This window comes from Poromitra crassiceps (assembly GCF_964638095.1).
Source record: "Poromitra crassiceps genome assembly, chromosome: 28".
NCBI lineage: Eukaryota > Metazoa > Chordata > Actinopteri > Beryciformes > Melamphaidae > Poromitra > Poromitra crassiceps.
In genome coordinates, this window is record NC_139651.1 from 10341277 (window position 1) to 10360079 (window position 18803).

The 18803-nt window shown below is 45.1% G+C and overlaps 1 protein-coding gene across 1 annotated transcript in view; it reads right to left on the reverse strand.

The window, feature by feature from the left end:
- Positions 1-17079, reverse strand: part of lrrc49 (leucine rich repeat containing 49) — a gene marked incomplete at its 5' end in the record, with an annotated part of 63125 nt that extends 46046 nt beyond the window's left edge. Inside the window, 4 exons of the mRNA XM_083662469.1 lie at positions 3442-3585; positions 15332-15398; positions 16336-16542; positions 17066-17079. Of these exons, the coding sequence (XP_083518595.1) occupies positions 3442-3585; positions 15332-15398; positions 16336-16542; positions 17066-17079 (432 nt within the window). The remainder of the gene's footprint in view (positions 1-3441; positions 3586-15331; positions 15399-16335; positions 16543-17065) is intronic.
- Positions 17080-18803: the final 1724 nt, after the last annotated feature.

Genomic DNA, 18803 nt, shown 5'->3' on the forward strand with positions numbered 1-18803 from the left:
GGGGGTCCCCGGACCCCCATTTGAGAACCACTGGTTTATCACACTGAATAAGAATGTGAGCGTGCGTGGCGTCCGGGTAGTACAGCGGTAGATTCCCTGCCTACCAACACGAGGGTCGCAGGTTCGAACCCCGTGTTACCTCCGGCTTGGTGGGGCGTCCATACAGGCACAATTGCCCATGTCTGCGGGTGGGAGGCCGGATATAAGGGTATATCTCCTCTCTGGGTCGCTGCACTACCGCATCCTCTTGTCGGGGGGGGGGCGGCGCCTGTTCGCGGGGAGAGGAACCGGGGGGAATAGCGGGTCGATCCTCCCACGCACTACGTGTAGAATGTGAGCGTTTGGGCACGTTTTGTTGTGTTAGCTGCAAAATGCTGCAGCAGAACTCAAGTGTTCTCTTTCCTTGTCTCCAAACTGCGAGTCATGCCAGCAGCAGCCAGCGCTGTCTTACACACTACAGCAGCAGTCTGAGACTTCCTGTCTTTGCCCGCGTCTGCCTGCTTGTTAGCGAAGCAGCTCGAGCGCTCGCTCTGTCTGAGGCTAAATATAGCATCTCTGTCTCAGATGTCTCAGTGATGTCATCGCTGGGCTGATGCGCCGCATAACAAAAAACCCACCAATGCGGTCGCTTCTTCCAAAAAACCCAATTGATCAGAGCCAATGGGCTGACAGAATCCTATGCGAGTGTAAGCCTGTATGCCTGTGGGTGGGTGTATTTGAGTGTGTGTGTGTGTGTGTGTGTGTGCCCGTGCGTTCACCTCTGCCTCTCTGTTCCACCCTCTGCTCACTGACAAGCTCGCGTGTGTTCGTTTTGACAGCGATCCCGAGCTGTGTGAGGCAGTACTCAGTCACACAAACACAGACAGCGGCCCCTCTCTCAACGCCGCTGTCTCTGCGGCACGCAATGACACACACACACACACACCACAAAGCAGCACCGATAAACACACGGGTACATGTGTGTGTCGGGGGAGTTTCAATAAACACACAGGTACATGTGTGTGTCGGGGGAGTTTCAATAAACACACGGGTACATGTGTGTGTGTCGGGGGAGTTTCAATAAACACACAGGTACATGTGTGTGTCGGGGGAGTTTCAATAAACACACAGGTACATGTGTGTGTCGGGGGAGTTTCAATAAACATACGGGTACATGTCTGTGTCGGGGGAGTTTCAATAAACACACAGGTACATGTGTGTGTCGGGGGAGTTTCAATAAACACACGGGTACATGTGTGTGTCGGGGGAGTTTCAATAAACACACAGGTACATGTGTGTGTCGGGGGAGTTTCAATAAACACACAGGTACATGTGTGTGTCGGGGGAGTTTCAATAGACACACGGGTACATGTGTGTGTCGGGGGAGTTTCAATAAACACACAGGTACATGTGTGTGTCGGGGGAGTTTCAATAAACACACGGGTACATGTGTGTGTCGGAGGAGTTTCAATAAACACACAGGTACATGTGTGTGTCGGGGGAGTTTCAATAAACACACAGGTACATGTCTGTGTCGGGGGAGTTTCAATAAACACACAGGTACATGTGTGTGTCGGGGGAGTTTCAATAAACACACAGGTACATGTGTGTGTCGGGGGAGTTTCAATAAACACACAGGTACATGTGTGTGTGTCGGGGGAGTTTCAATAAACACACAGGTACATGTGTGTGTGTCGGGGGAGTTTCAATAAACACACAGGTACATGTGTGTGTGTCGGGGGAGTTTCAATAAACACACGGGTACATGTGTGTGTCGGGGGAGTTTCAATAAACACACGGGTACATGTGTGTGTCGGGGGAGTTTCAATAAACACACGGGTACATGTGTGTGTCGGGGGAGTTTCAATAAACACACGGGTACATGTGTGTGTCGGGGGAAGTCCCTCACAGCGTCCTTTCCTGTCCAAAGCTCCACTTTAGATGTGAGAGGGAAAGCCTGGACACCTGGAGGAGGAGGATGTTGTTGACTCTGTGCCTGCATGAAGCACTTGGCAGCACACGGCTCTAATGACAGAGACCTGCAGAGAATCTGCTGGGAGCTGCCATTCCCCCCCCCCCCTGCTGTGCGTCCAATAAAACGTTAACATCCAACAATTAGCGGTGGAGGCGTCGCTCCCTCCCATCGCAACTTCGGTTTCACTTGATAAGACAACAAAGCCGATCGCCTTCTTCTTTTCCACCACACGGTGCAGCAGAGGGCTCGGGGGATTTGCATACAAATGAAGGGGGCCTGTTTAGTCATGCGCCGCTCTGTTGATCAGATTAAAACTATAGAAACCAAAGGGGAGTGCATTTCTGCTTTTACAATATCCCGTTGCAACTTCCGAGCCACACAGCTGACAGGAGGTTGTGGGTAACGAGCTACATCCCCCTGGGTAACAACAACACCAACCAGATACATGTGACTTTTTTTTCTCAGAGACTTTCTCTTTATAGACTTCAGGGGGAAACCGGCTACATGTGATCCCGTAACACAGCCGACCTGCAGCAGCAGCCATGCAACTCACCCGTTCCAAGAGGATGACAAAAGGATGAAAGATGTTGGAAGCTACCAGCGCGTCTTATCATTCGCACGTCTTTGGCAGATGCCGCGGGCTAAAAACAAGCGTAAGGAATGTGTGTCCCGGGGAGTGTGTGTGTGTGTGTGTGTGTGAGAATGCGGTTGGAATCGTTCGTATGTTATCACTGGCAGCTGCACAGCACCCAGCGCTAACTGCTCCAGCACAGGAGGAGACGTTACACAGCTGAAGCGAGTCCTGTCCCCGGCTCTGACAGACGACAGGGCAGCTGAAGTGTTTATGATCTGGGGGGCCAGCTTTGAATCATTACAGCCTGAGCCGTTACATCTGATCTGCGGCCAGCTTTGAATCATTACAGCCTGAGCCGTTACATCTGATCTGCGGCCAGCTTTGAATCATTACAGCCTGAGACGTTACATCTGATCTGGGGCCAGCTTTGAATCATTACAGCCTGAGTCGTTACATCTGATCTGGGGCCAGCTTTGAATCATTACAGCCTGAGCCGTTACATCTGATCTGGGGCCAGCTTTGAATCATTACAGCCTGAGCCGTTACATCTGATCTGGGGCCAGCTTTGAATCATTACAGCCTGAGTCGTTACATCTGATCTGGGGCCAGCTTTGAATCATTACAGTCTGAGTCGTTACATCTGATCTGGGGCCAGCTTTGAATCATTACAGCCTGAGTCGTTACATCTGATCTGGGGCCAGCTTTCAATCATTACAGCCTGAGCCGTTACATCTGATCTGGGGCCAGCTTTGAATCATTACAGCCTGAGTCGTTACATCTGATCTGGGGCCAGCTTTGAATCATTACAGCTTGAGTCGTTACATCTGATCTGGGGCCAGCTTTGAATCATTACAGCCTGAGCCGTTACATCTGATCTGGGGCCAGCTTTGAATGGGAGGAAGAGGCCACTCACCACGACAGAGATGCAGTTGTGCCGCAGGTTGAGTTCGGTCAGAGAGTCCAGACCCTGCAGGTTCTCCACCCTGGAGATGCGGTTTCCCGCCAAGTTCAACACCCGCAGCTCGCTCAGGTGAGACACCTTCTCTATCTGGGAGATCTGGATGAAAGCAAGGAGACAAAGAGTGTGCAATCGAATAAGGCAAAAGGCAAAAACCAGGGTTCCCACACCTTAAAGGCTAATGTCCACCAGCTCCGGAAAACAGATGCGGTACGGCTCCGGGTCTGCAAACAGACCCACACTCATGTAACCTGTCGGACGTATGCGGGATCCGACAAAAACCTTGTGTGTATCGCCCATCTATTAACTTGGGCGAGAGTCTGATCCGGCAGTTTTACCAGATCCGCAACGCAGCCGTAACGCATCTGGTGTACATTGGGTGTAAGAATCATCAAATCAAAGACTTTTCAAAGACTTTCCCAGGCATAGTTTACACTACAGCATAGTTTGAGACATTCAACAGTGCTGGAAAAAGGACTATAAATAATAATTTCTATGCACAAAATATATAAATTCAAGCACAAATGTTCAGACAGCTTGTGTGAAAACAAAGAATCACAGGTAGCTTTGCAAGTAAGCTAGCAACCGGTGTCCCATTTTCTTTGCAATGCCTGGGGCTACATACATTCTGCTCAATTAGGCTAAAACACAAATGACATCTCCATTATTCTCATGGAACTCAGTGAACTACTCCACACTGCCCTGATATTCAGGCCTCATCAAGCCAGTGACTCCTGTTTGACCTGCCTTAGGGGCGGCTGTGGCTCAGGAGGTAGAGCGCGTCGTCCACTAAACCAGAAGGTCGGTGGTTCGATCCCCGGCTCCTCCAGTCAGTCCGCATGTCGAAGTGTCCTTGGGCAAGACACTGAACCCCAAATTGCTCCCGATGGCTGTGCCAGCACCCCGCGTGGCAGCTGGCCGCCTTCGGTGTGTGAATGGGTGAATGTAGGCACATTGTAAAGCGCTTTGGATAAAAGCGCTGTAAAAATGCAGTCCATTTACCATTTAACATACCTTCCAAATGATCAGTCAAAACAGAAACAAACAAGGACTTCAAGTTAACTGAATAGACTATCGATCGATAGTGAAATCTTATCTGGCCTCCACCTCTCTCTCTGCCAAATCAATCTCTGGGAGCAGTGGTCGCGTGAACCCAATATTTTCCATCTTTTACTGATTTTCTTTTTAACAATGACAAAAAAAATCTGAAGGCTGTCTGTCATTTTAACATAGGTCATAATAATGACAGAATTTTTACAACCCTGTCAAAATGACTGACTACGAGAAAGTCGAACACGTGTGTCTGGGAGAGAGGAATATTTAGGGTCCCTGCCGGAATTAAACTCTCAACTAGTTCAGGAGGATCTCCAGTGGCTGCGATTCTGACATTGAGGCGTTTGCCCGTCTATAATGCACACTGTATGTTGTGCGAGAAGGGGTCAAAAGGTCACCAGTTCCCTCCAAATACAATACCCAAGGCTAGCCGCGGTTCAAAGGTCAAATGGGCTCCTCAGGACGATTCCTACAGTAGGTCTGATGCAATGAAGGATAGACAGAGGCAAACAAAGGCGGTATATTCGGGAAGAGTGTTAATGAGAAGCAGATCAGTAGTACGTTCTTAAAAACAGGAATGTGTCTGCGTCAGATGTTTTCAACATCTGACTCTCTTTTGAGAACGCACATTTGCCTTGGCCTAACTTGTCAGCGCGCCATAAGAACAGAACGTGCTGACACAACTCATGTTATCGTTGTGCTTTCCCAAAACCAGACACACAGATGTCAGATGGAGTTGAGGAGGGCCCTGTGGAAGATGGCGCGCTTCAAGAGAGATGTTGAGAGAGACTCCATCGTCCTTTCTCAGCTGAAACCTTTCGAGCCGTGCTATGTCGTGTCTGGCTTCCCTGTCCAGCTGCAGTGGACGGGACCGCACGATGACAATGAAAATACCGGTAACCACAGTGCGTTAAGTCCAAACAGCCTCTTCAAGCAGCTACGGGTTTGGCTGATGATGGATACAACAGAGTGAGTGAGGTCATCATGGGGCTGCGTTCAACAGCTTCACACTTGTTATGTTGTGGTCTCACAGCTCTGCTACCCGCAATATCCATCCACAGTCAACACACATTCCCCCCACCAGTGTTGGGCAAGTTACTTTCAAAATGTAATATACTACATGTTACTTTCATTTGAAAATAATAAGTTACTTTACAATATTACTGTCTGTGTAGAGTAACTTGTTACTTATTACACTACTTTTGCATTACTTTCACCAAAATAACGGACCGCACGATGACAATGACAATAACCACAGTGCGTTAAGTCCAAACAGCCTCTTCAAGCAGCTACGGGTTTGGCTGATGATGGATACAACAGAGTGAGTGAGGTCATCATGGGGCTGCGTTCAACAGCTTCACACTTGTTATGTTGTGGTCTCACAGCTCTGCTACCCGCAATATCCATCCACAGTCAACACACATTCCCCCCACCAGTGTTGGGCAAGTTACTTTCAAAATGTAATATACTACATGTTACTTTCATTTGAAAATAATAAGTTACTTTACAATATTACTGTCTGTGTAGAGTAACTTGTTACTTATTACACTACTTTTGCATTACTTTCACCAAAATAACAGCAGTAGCAGAATGACATCGCCGCCCCGGAACATCCCAACAAATAATTGCAACCGTCTTAAAGTCAGTGTAAACCGTCCAAAATTCTAAATGTTATCCTTTTCCTTTGTTATTGTCATCTATAGTGGTTATTTGCATAAAAACACACAATTTGATTAGGAAATGATTGTATCTTTATTTAATATGTGCTTTGATTACCGTAATCTTTTTTAACTAAATTTGTAACTTGTGTTACTTGACAAAGTAACTGGTATAATATTACTCAAATCCTATTAGTAATAAGTTATATTACTGAGTTACTCCTAAAAGTAATATATTACATGTAATATGTTACTTTTGTAATGAGTTACCCCCAACACATTCCCCCCACACACCAAGGTTCCTGGTTCTAATCCCAGGAAAGGCTGGGGACGCCTAGTGGGAAAGTGTGTAAATGCATGAATGTGAATCACGGAGTGGATGAAAAAGCAACGTTTTTCTCTGTAAATAAAACATACACAGGATAGGAAATTAGCGGGGGCTCGGGGGGCAAAATGCCCCTAAAAAATATAGAATTGCCCTTGGAATTTGGGTGATGGGGGCTTTTAAATGCCCCCATAAAATAAAGAGTTTAATCATTTCTGTATTTTAACATTATTCTGTATTTGCAAAGCAAGACTCTACATGGCCAGCTAGACATGCGTACAACCCCTGCCCCTCCTCCTACTAGTGTTATTTACCTCAGTGACAGGCAGCACAAGCTAGCTGGCCAGCTAGTTTACTCATGTTTTTGCCAAGTACATTAATAACACGCCAGACAATCAACAGTGTTGTTGAGATAGGAAATGGGAATCTTGAACTGTTATGAACTTTTAGAAATAAAATATGCTTGGATAAAAGTCATTGATTGCTGTCATGCTACATAGGTGCAACTAAGGTATTTTTCAACATTTGATCAAATTGCCCTGGAAATGATCCAAAATGCCCCCGAAATATATTTCACAGGGGCAAAAATATCACTTGTTTAGAAAGGTTAATTTCCTACCCTGACACACACGCACGCACGCACACACACACACACACACACACACACACACACACACACAAACACACACACACACACACACACACACACACACACACACACACACAGAGAGACTGAGGCACTGTAGGGTTAAGTTCAGGCCAAGGCTTGGGCATCACTGACCTGAGCAGGATACATCAGACCTGTCACCACACAGAAACATCATCTCCTCTATCCAGGCTCGTCTCTCAGCGGAGTCGATTGGATAATCTCATTTGGAAATATTTCAGGATCTCGTGTTACAGACCGCAAGTTCAGGTGCTTTCCGTTGGTGCAGGTCAGGCATCCAAAATATGTTAAAGTGGTTTTCCTGTTTGGATTATCCCCTCTATGTTACGAGAAATATCTTATCTGCATTGCTTATTATTTCCGTTGGGTCCCTATAGGCCAGGGCATTAGGCCTAATGCACAGGAGAAAAAAGTATTCCTGGGGTCCTTGACTGTATAGTAGGGATGTCACAATATATCGTCCCACAATATATCGCGTAGTGTTGTCACGGTACCAATAATTCAGTAGTCGGTACCGGTACTAGTGAATTTCCACGGTACTCGGTACCAATTTCGGTACCACGGTAAAAAAAAGACTGATATTTCTTGAACATATTCTCCTTTATTAAAGTATGCAACCATTTCCAATGAACCAATGGCATGTAGCCTTCAACTTTAAAACAAAACAATGTGCTTCTGCTTACTTCTTCTTACATTCAACTGTATGGAAGTGAGTACAGACAGTGCAACACCAGTGGCATGTAGCCCTCAAGTATTTAATTTTATTATTATATTAAATATTATAATTTAATTTATTTCACAGAATTGCTGGAATCCTTTTTTTTCAACGGTGTATATTGGTATTTGATCGATGCATAGGAATTCTGCCAATGCCCTATCACACTTTCTTGCTTCATGTGAGTTCTTGTCATATTTCCTCTGCTTTTCAAAAACATCAGGAATTGTCTGCTGGGTGGTCTTTTGGGCTCCGCGACTTGTGCCTTCCTCTTCATCTTCATCTCTCGCATACTGTTAAATGGAAAGTAACGTCAGTGAGATTTACTAAAATAAAGAGATGATAAAAACAACTGCACATACACACATGTAGAGTGCAAGCAATTTTATGTAGCTAGTTTTAATTCACGGACATGTTTCACCCGAAAGAAGCTTGTATTTATTTTGATGCCATGTTGAACTATGGCTAAGTTCGGCTATTAGCCGTGTCCCATAATGTTTCCATTACAAACATTGCATTGCACACATGTTACACTATGCTAGCTAACGCTGTACCAGGTATTAGCCGGGTCCCATAATGATTCCATTACAAAACACGTTACGTTAACGTTAGCGCAAACGTTTTTTGGTTACACAATGCATTGCCAGCTATCTCAAAAACGAATGTGACAGGATAAGGTCTGTTTGATATGTTGTTAAACGTGTTATTTTACACCGTTTGAAAGAATTAACCCACCTTGAATTATTTGAACAGGTCTGGGTGCCTGTCTTTCAGCTGCTTGGCGAGATTGGATGTTTGGTTTGGAACTCCCTTTCACACTTTTTGCAGATGGGACTTTGGGGACTGATATTTCCAAATGCGACTCTTTGCATTCTTCTTCTCAACAAGTTGAGTTGTTGGAATAGGACAGGAGCAGCCGCTCCTCCTGCTGTAGCTGTTAGCCATTATCTTCGCTGCCTGTGCGCTGCGCACTGCTCGTGTAAACAAGCTGTTCTTCTTCTTCTTCTTCTTTAAATTTCCGGCAGACTAGGCACGGGTTAGTGCATTGCTGCCTCACACTGTAAACTACGTCGTCTTCTTCTTATTCTTCTTCAGTGTTCTATGTCGGTTGGCAACCAACACAAAGGTGCATTACCGCCACCAACTGGATGGAGTTTGATGTCTTCTACATATTGGAGTCCATTTACAATGTTCATCATGTATCATCACCCATAGTGCTCCCATTCACGATATATATGTCCATTCTACGACTCAGTCGGAGGGAACTCATCCCTCAGCGCCTTCTCGATCTCCTCTCCAGAAATGTCAACAACATTCAAGAACCTTCTAGCTGCATCCATCATCATCTTAATCTTTTCCTTTTTTCCTTTGATCTGTTCCGCACAATTAATTACCATGGCCATGAATGTCAAAAATCCTTTCTTGTCCACACAAATGTTTCGTTCAATTCCACCAGTTCCACTCTTCTGCTCAGATTCATTTTGCACTTTTTCCTTTCCCTCAATCTCCCTGCACTTAACAGCCTCAGCATACGACACTCCTTTCTCCTCTCTGATCCTTCTCACTTCAATCTCCTTAACTCTACGTGGACACTGCGCTGATCCTGTTCTATGACTCCCCTCACAGTGCAGACATTTTACCTCGTCTTTACATTTCTCCCTCCTGCACTCGTCTCCACCACACCGTCCACATCTCCTTTGTCCTCTGCACACTGCAGCAACATGACCGTACTCCTGACAAGAATAACACCTGAGAGGAGCCCTCTCATACTCCCTCACCCTATAGCTGACACTATCCACAAACACTCGATCCGGGATTTCTCCTTCAAAACTCAAACACACTGAGGTACTCTCCTCGCTTACACCATCTCTAAACCGATTCAATCTCCTTGCCTCAAATACACCTTCCACTTCTTTAAATACATCACAGTAAACACATACTGGCACTCCACTGATCACTCCTTTCTTCACTGTCACTGGACCTGTTCCAAGTCGGAAACACATCACATTACAAGATTTGAACGACAATAAATCTAGAACTTGCAACTCCTGCTTCTTCGACACACAATCAATAATAACAATCCCACCTCTCGTTATTTTGACAGACTTAACTGCTCCAAACTCTTCTTTCACAAACTTTCCCACCTCATGTGGATTGCTAAACACTCCATCAATTTCTGAACACGCTTTCATTCCAACCACCCAAAGCCCCGACCCGTCTTTTTTCACTTTCTTGATATTCTGAGTAGTCCCGCTCGATACACTCGATACACTCTTTCTTTTGTTTTCCAGACACCTCGAATCTTCATTGTTTGATTCTCCCTCCAAATCACTCTCAGACGGCATTTCCGCCATTGTGCTCCGACGCCGTCCCTTGCGCGGCATCACTCTGGAAGCAGCCCCACACAGCGCTCAACCCTAAACAAGCTGTGAATGACTGTTCGCGATTACGTGTGGACGTTCGGGGACACCGTAGTCCCGGAAGTGCGCGGGGCTGTATGCGCAGTATGTATGTATGTTGATCAGGCAGACAGGCTAACGTTAGCTGGCGGCTGGGTCCATGAAGCCAAGCCATGGTGGCAAACTAAATAGTAAATTCGGTACCCTCGGTACCATGAAAAACAGGTACCGTTCAGTACCGTAGCAATGTAGTACCGTCCAAGTACCGAAGTACCGAGTACCGTGACAACACTAATATCGCGATATCAAAAACGTGACAATATGTATCGTTGAGATGAAATCTCATATCGCGAGAAAAAGAAGCTGAACATGGTGGCACTGATCCGCATCTGATTGCATGCTCGCTCTCCTTTTCATTGCTTTGTTTGAACAGACGAGGGACGTTACAGACACGGAGGATGAAAATGGTGAAATTACTCAAATTAGCGTGGAGGATGCCCCCTCAACTTACAAATCGATTGCAAAAAAATATTGTTAAAATATCGTATCGTATCGTTATCGTGAACCCAATATCGTGTATCGTATCGTATCGTGAACTGAGTGTATCATGACACCCCTCCTGTATAGTATGTGTGATTGGAAAAGTCGGATGTAGCGTCTACGTAGCTTGTTACATCTTGCAAAAATAATAAATAAAATTGATAAAAAAAATATAAATATTTTTAGATGTGAATAAAACATTACTGGTTCAAAGGCACAATAGAGGTCTGTTTCAGAATGCTTGGACAGTGGATACCAATGGTTATGCGGGACACACCAACACAAAGGGAGAGCGTACCAAAATCAGCCCTTCCAAATCCACCCTGAGCAAAGTCAATGGTTATGTTCAGTGCGGTGGATGAACAAGACCAGAGCGGACCAGGTGATAACATTACACCCTCCTCCTCCTCCAAAATGGTAACCGCTTGTAACCACTGGCGATCACACTCTGAACACTCCCTGAAAGGCCTCTATTGTCAGGGAAGAGGGCACAACAGATCACCTTGTGTCATAGAGAGGCAAAGTGAACGTCACTTCCTGCTTCAGCACCGTACCAGAGATTTTCTTCCGCAGTTTATTTTCCCATAGACATTTCGTAACATGCTTATACAAATAGGTTTTACTCGGTCAAACCAAACGGTTCAGCTATATTTAGAATCGGGAGAGACCATAGAACATTTCACTCGGACCAAAACAACAACCAAAAAAACATCGAAAAAATATTTTCTTTAAACCCGATTTTCTTTTACGTTTCGGTCCGACTGCAATGTTATGCGATCTCTCCTCTTTCCTAAATATATCTGTACCGTTTGGTTTGAACAAGTACAACTCTTTTTATAAGCATTTTACGAAATGTCTATGGGAAAATAAATGGCGGATGAAAATCTCTGGTACAGTGCTGAAGCAGGAAGTGACGTTCCACTTTGGCTCTCTATTCATGAAAGCAACATCTCGCCGGGTGAGACCCCGTCCCAGCTCAGCTCAGCCTAACCTCCAGGCCCGTAGCGATCATCAACATGACACTTTCCCGCGGCCACCAGTCAAGCCTAATCAAAACCATGCTGCTGATCTTGACGACGGATCCTATATCTACCTTGGAAACGAATTCAACCGACTTCTCCAACTGTGTTACACTTTATCTTGGCTCCATAGGACCCCTGGAGAGCATCAGATGTCTCCTGTGTGCACTCGAACAGCCCGACCTGGGAGGTATCTCCGCCTGACTTAGAGAGGATGCAAGTCACACTGTGACCTCAACACTTGGTCACCGAGGCCAAGTGTGGGATGGATGATTCCGCTCCCTCCCAAAGAGAATATCCCCTTTTGAATAGAACCAACAAACTGGAAACATCACAACATCCTGCCACTGAAACAAATGGCTCCTCTGGGTAAAAAACCATAGGGCTGGGAGTGATTTGAGACTCTCTCTGCGAGAGGATCTGAAGATGAAAGGAGGAAAGTGATCTACTGCTTGTGGATGGAGACGCGTGTGACAGTGGTGTTTTGGGGGAAAAGCACGCACACGCAAGAAACGAAGACAAGAGGGCGTCTGGGAACTGCAGAGATAAAGCACTCGCCGACCACCGCGGAGACGAGAGACCCGCGGGTTCAATTCCCGGCGGCGGTACCTACTCCCGGCTTGGTCAGATGTTTCCTACAGACACAACTGGCCGAGTCTTGCGGGTGGGGTATGAGAGTCCCCTGGTGGTCACTGCACTAGTGCCTCCTCTTGTCAGTCGGGGGGGGGGGGGGGCAACTGTTTGGGGGGAGCGGAACTGGGGGGGGGGATGTTCCTCCCATGTGCTACGTCCTACAAGTGAAACTCCTCGCTGTCAGGTGAAAAAAGCGGCTAGTGACTGGCACATGTATCGGAGGAAGCATGTACTAGTCTACGGCTCTCCCCAGATCGGCAGAGGGGGTGGAGCAACAACGGGGAGAGGGAATGGCCAAGGACAATTGGGGAGAAAATGGGAGAAAGATCTGAAAAAAGAAGACAAGCAACTAGTATCTATCTATCCTGACATTAGATTAGATTAATTAATTTGTTTGATTCACTGACTGACTGGCTGACTGATTCACTCACTCACTCACTCACTCACTCACTCACTTAAACTGAACTAATTTCATCATCTTGGTCAAGTGATCAACTCTCTGATAAATTGAAAAAGGGCCTGTGTACTGGCTAGTGGCATAAGCACACACAAGTAGACAGTGTTTTCGAGGTCACTGAGTGAAAAGCAACCTTTATCATTTGACTCTCAATAGCTGCCTGCTAACAAACAGCCAAATCGGCATGCAGTTTGCTCTCATTACAGATAGGGGGCAGTACCAAACACGATATATTCAATCATTCGTTCACGAGTCACTCATTTCATTGTCACGCGTCACTGGAATTGTCTCGAGTCACGACTCTGCACTGGGAGAAGCACAGTAAGAGAGGAGGACAAGCGGACAGTGTTTTCAAGCCAACAGTGACTGGAAAGCAACCTCTGTCGGGTGGAATAACATAACATTGTGTAGACGCCATTAAAGGGACAGCTCACCGTCAAATCCAAAATACATCGTTTTCCTCTCACCTGTAGTGCTATTTATCCATCTATATCGTTTTGGGATAGTTGCCTGAGTTTTGGAGATAATCCACAGACCTTGTTATGAGCATTTTCATGGAGGAACTATTTTCTTTTGACCGAACTACACCCGCTAGCTGCTAGCTAGTTCCTACATGAGACTGCAAAAGAAAATAGTTCCTACATGAAACTGCTCACAACAAGTCTGTGGATTATCTTGAGTAACCGGGTGATGATTTCTGGAAAGAGACATTGCTGTTGAGTTTATCAAATGTATTTCTTTGGAACTTTGAGCACCACAAGCCGAGTGCCATCCAGTTGCATTGTATTGGAGAGAAGGCAGACATCTCTGCGGCCGATTATCTCCAAAACTCAGGCAACTAACACAAAACGATATAGGTGGATAAATAGCACTACAGGTGAGAAGGAATATATGTATTTTGGATTTTAGGGTGAACGGTCCCTTTAAAAGAGTAATTGGGAATCCGGCACATGCAAAGAGCAGCCAGCATCAGAGAGGGTGGGAGTCTCGACGACGTGGCTCTGGAGCAGCTCTCAGAGGAGCGGTGTAGGCGGCCATGCTGGCAAAACACTAAATATGTCTACAGCACGGCGTTCTATTTTCTCCTACTCTTCCAGGAGCCGTTACGATCCTCATCTGACACCCGTGTTTTACTGACATCCTTTCACTTCTCAGGCTTTTAATATGGTTGGATGTGGGCCAGGTGCTATTGTGGAGGCCGGGGGGAACCGAACGGCTCCCAGTTTACAGTGCCGTTAATTGAATTATTACAGCATAATATGCTACGCTACAACGCCTTTTCCAGGCTGTTTAAAAACACAGGGACAGCTGTGACCTGTTGAATCAATTAAGGTAGGATCGTTGAGGAAATGGATGTGTGGGAGTAGATTCTAGACAAGAGCTTCTGGGGTTCTGATGTCTTTCGATGCTTTTGTTCTCGAACAATGGTGGGAACTGGGAAGACATGTCGAAGCACTCCATGCCGCAGTTCCTGAAAACTGAGGTAAGTATAGAGGGATGATCGTGATATCCGTCAGATTTTGGCTCCAAAAGATGTTGCAAAACCACAAGGAAAAGTATTCCCGTACATTTTGTATTCGTGTCTACTAGATTAGGGCATTCACTCAGAATGTCAAAATATAAGCCATGTGATGTGTAGTTTTTGAGATATTAACGTTTGTTTGGCACAACTCATACTATTAACTGCTGCGGGGTTCCGCATTTCTGGGTGGCAAGTGACGTCACGCTGATTCGTCCTATAGGCATCATGGTATAAACCAATGGGATTAAATAGGGGGTTTTCAACAGGCCTGGCAACATGAATTATTGTGCCTGGTCTCCTGCTGTTAAGTCTGTTTGACCCTAGCACTTAGAGTGCTGCATCTAACATAACATCTAACATAGCAAAGCGCTAGTTACAGGCAGTGTGGAGGAGGTGGAAAAGCCAATCCACTCCAATCCAAAGTGGGTCGCAGGGCCGTTTTGAGTGGGTCGCGGATGTGTGCATGGAAAAAAGTTCTTCTAATCCTTGAGGATGCTGGCATCCATGACCGACATTATTATTTTTCAGAGGCTGTAGCGGGCTCACTGGTAGCTAGAGTGACGATTGTGCTATCATGTGAAACTAGAAGACCTAAGGCCTCCATTGATAGCAACCATTTCTTGCTAGCTTGTCGGGAAGGGGGCTAAATAACGCTCCAAATTTAGCCTACAATTTGACGAGGCCATTTTCAAAGGGGTCTAAATCTGAAATTTGGGTCGCATCTTATATTAATGACTAAGGGAAAATGCGGGTTGTGAGGCTAGACCAGTAGACCAGAGCTAGACTAAATACATTACACCATACTGTACAGCAGGTGGGTGGATGGTGGAGGATGACACAGATATGAGACGAGGTACCTGATTGCCCTGCAAATCCAGGACATCCAGTTTGGACAGGCTTTCCAGACAGCATATTTGATGGATTCTGAGAAGGGGGAAAGTAACACTATTAGAATTAGCAGAAAATGTACATTAATAACGCAAAGCATATGAATGGTCAACAACAAATTTTTGCACATTTCAAACGGCAGACATCTGTAAATATATGTCAATGTATCAATAGCCATGATAATGCAAACTGTATTTTAGCCATTGTGGAAAAACATTGTTTTTGCATCATAGACACTCCATCTTTAGTTTCTTTGCATTTTTGTTCATATACGGTATATTAACATTTCGACGAATTTGTTCATGTTATGTTAAGTGGCATCATAGCAATGAGCATTTCAATGGTTGCTAAGCAGAGGACAGTTGATGGTCAGGGAAGCGTATGAAGGTTTTTTTCCCTGGGCAGGCTGCTCATGGTTTACACAGACTTTTTGTTCTGGACTGTCCATATGGGCATCTATCAAATTGCAGAGGATGTAAGGTTACAGTCTTTTTGAAAATGCCAATAGGAACCTGAATCTGTGGCATGCTTTGCTTTTCACTGCACTGCAAGCAGGTCTAAAAAGACAAATGTCATGTTTTACAGAGTCTGGAACAAAACCAGAGTTTGTGTGTATACTGTGTAAGATCCTGATTGGATTCACTGTGATTTGTGGCTTTAATCTCTCCTTCCTGCCGCCCTTTTGAAAGCAAAATGACATAAGACAAATAGAGAGAGGTATGGTTTTGTACTGAAACTGTGCACCTGCAGGAAAACACTCATCTAGGTCAGCTGCCATGTAAGATACAGAATACTGAATAATCCAGAAGTAACCTCTTCATCAATGCAAAGAAAACAGACACAAAGACAAATCTGAACTCTTCTTGTGTTCAAGCGTCTTTGACTCCTTGAAAAGCACTATGTAAGTCCCATGTATTAGTATTATTATTATTATTGTGTTCACTTGCTTGTGAGGCCAGTGGCGATGACGAACCTGTTCCTCCCCAACATAAGGACTCTGAGAGAACGTAGAGCTTCAATGCCGGTCATTTCAGAGATGTGATTGTCATAGAGGTCGAGGAAGACCAGGTGCCGCAGGTGGGACAGATGCTGGATCCTTGTGATTAAATTGTGCTGGAGGTTGAGAAGCTGCAGTTTATCCATACGTTTGCCCAGCTGGGGGCATTCCTCCAGACAGCACCTGTAAGATTAAAGACATTTTCACCATTTAGGGAAAATAACGACATATTTATTACAGTGAGTCTATGGAATTGAATGACAATTGCATTCTGCATTCAAGACATTAGTCAATTCATATACTAAATTATTGATTTAGTACTTAAATTGATCGATTTATTATTACTATAGAAATGGTAATGTGGTTCCGTTATCAACACACGCTGATCTTTTGAGACTATTTTATGGGGCTGTGCTGCTCCCTGGTGGCAATTTGTAGCACTTGACAGTTTAGTAGCATGCCCTTTTAAATTTGATTATATTATATAAACTGCATCACATGGGGGGGGGGGGGGGGGGGGCACAAGAACAGTGAAGTAAACATAACATACAAGTGGCATAATAATAATACGTCATATCGATCATAATGGCCAGTCTACAGTGTGAGCCATTAAAGGAGCCAGCTAAAACCACGTGTTCTGTACTACAGATAAAACTCTAGATATAACTGGTCTAGGATCGTTATGTGAACAGAAAGCAAGCAATACCTGTCCAGGTCCATTCGTTCACAGCTGGATTCAGGATCGTCACAAGAAAACAATGTGGTGGCCAATCCAGAAACTGGGCTGTCACTGACTCCTCCTCCTGACTCACCTGGTACAGACGTTACACACTGAACTCAGCATACACAAAATATCAACGTGTCATGTAAAAATCAATTTGCAGAGTACAAATTGGACATGTAAAGATCGTCATTAAAATTATGTGTTTCCAATTCCAAAGCATTATTAGACCATGTTCAGCCTAGGAGGCCAAATCTGATTTGTGAACTTTAGTGACCTATTAATGACTTTATCCAGATTGGTTTTATGAGTCTGGACCAGGGGCGGTTCTAGGCCTTTTTTGGGTGGGCTTTAGCCCACCCAAAAATAGTCTAAGCCCACCCAAAAAAATAAAAGCAATTTTTTTTTTTTTTTTCCCCCCCCCCTCCAAATCCATGGTGGTCATTAGTAGCAGTTTCGGACTACACTCAATGCGCTGTGTGCATGTTCCCCCCCTCCCCTCTATGTTCTTAGGGTGGGCTGAGACAAAAATTTAGGGGGGTTCAGCCCACCCGAAACATTTCTAGAACCGCGGCTGCGCAGGCGCTCCCTCCTCCATCTATCTGCCTAATCCAACATCACTTCACACTCCTCCACAGTCCACACAATCGTTCTCCCCACTCATGATCAATGAAACTGTGAAGTGAGCATTGAGCAGTCAGAGTTGTTAGTAGTTACTTAATTAGCGCATATTGATATGCAAATTAGCGCGTAACGTTGTTTCGTAGGCTAAACAAAAGAACTTGTCGCTGTGCCTGCCAGACAAACAGGTGGACTGGAGGAAGGTAGCTAGGCTACCATGGCACCAGCCAGCCATGTCATGCTAGCTCGCAGTAAAGCGGGTGTAAATGGATGCAATGTTTTTTGAGAAACATATGGGCATAAGTGACAAACATATTTTCAAATGGGTCCCTTGTTATCTGAATGAAATTAAGCCCTTCAGAATCGCAAGTGGCTGCTTTACACAGCCTGTCTGATGTGATGATGACGATAGCTTAAAGGGGGACTAACCCCCTAGATATGTATTAGAACAGTGATTTGAAAATACCTATGGAAAAAACCAAGAAATGACATATGCTCTTGTCTATACTGGACTCTTTGGCTGTGTTGAAGTCCAGATTTTTTTTCGGAAATCGACGCCATTACAGTTTGCCTATTGCCTCAAAAATAATTTATTTGAGAGGGGCCATATCTGTATAAATATCAACAATTAGCCAACGCTGGTGGCCTGTATGGAAAGAGCTTTGCTCAAAATGGTTGAAAGTTATATCAATTTGGTAATTCAGTGGCGAACTAGAAATTTAATTATTTTTCTGCATGTAACTCTATGGAAACTACTCAAACTACGTTACGAGAGCAAAGTGGCATGGGCTCGTTACAGCAGCACACCGCACAATACGACAAACCCCCCGTTCTGGGGTAACACAATGCGAGATTTCTCTACGTCATTCCCTCGTCCAAGTTGCCATATAGTCCCTTTTTCATTTTAGTTTGGGGGCTTTTCGTGATTCTTGTTAAAAGTTGTGCAAAAGTTTTTTCCTCTCAGCGCAGTGCAGGCTGCCTGCGCCTCCTCCCTCCTGCATGCATGGGGCGCTTGTAACCTCACGGAGCAACAAACAAACAGACAGAAATAGCTGGTGTGCGATTTAGAGAATACAGTCTGAGATTGGGTACAGGATTGAGG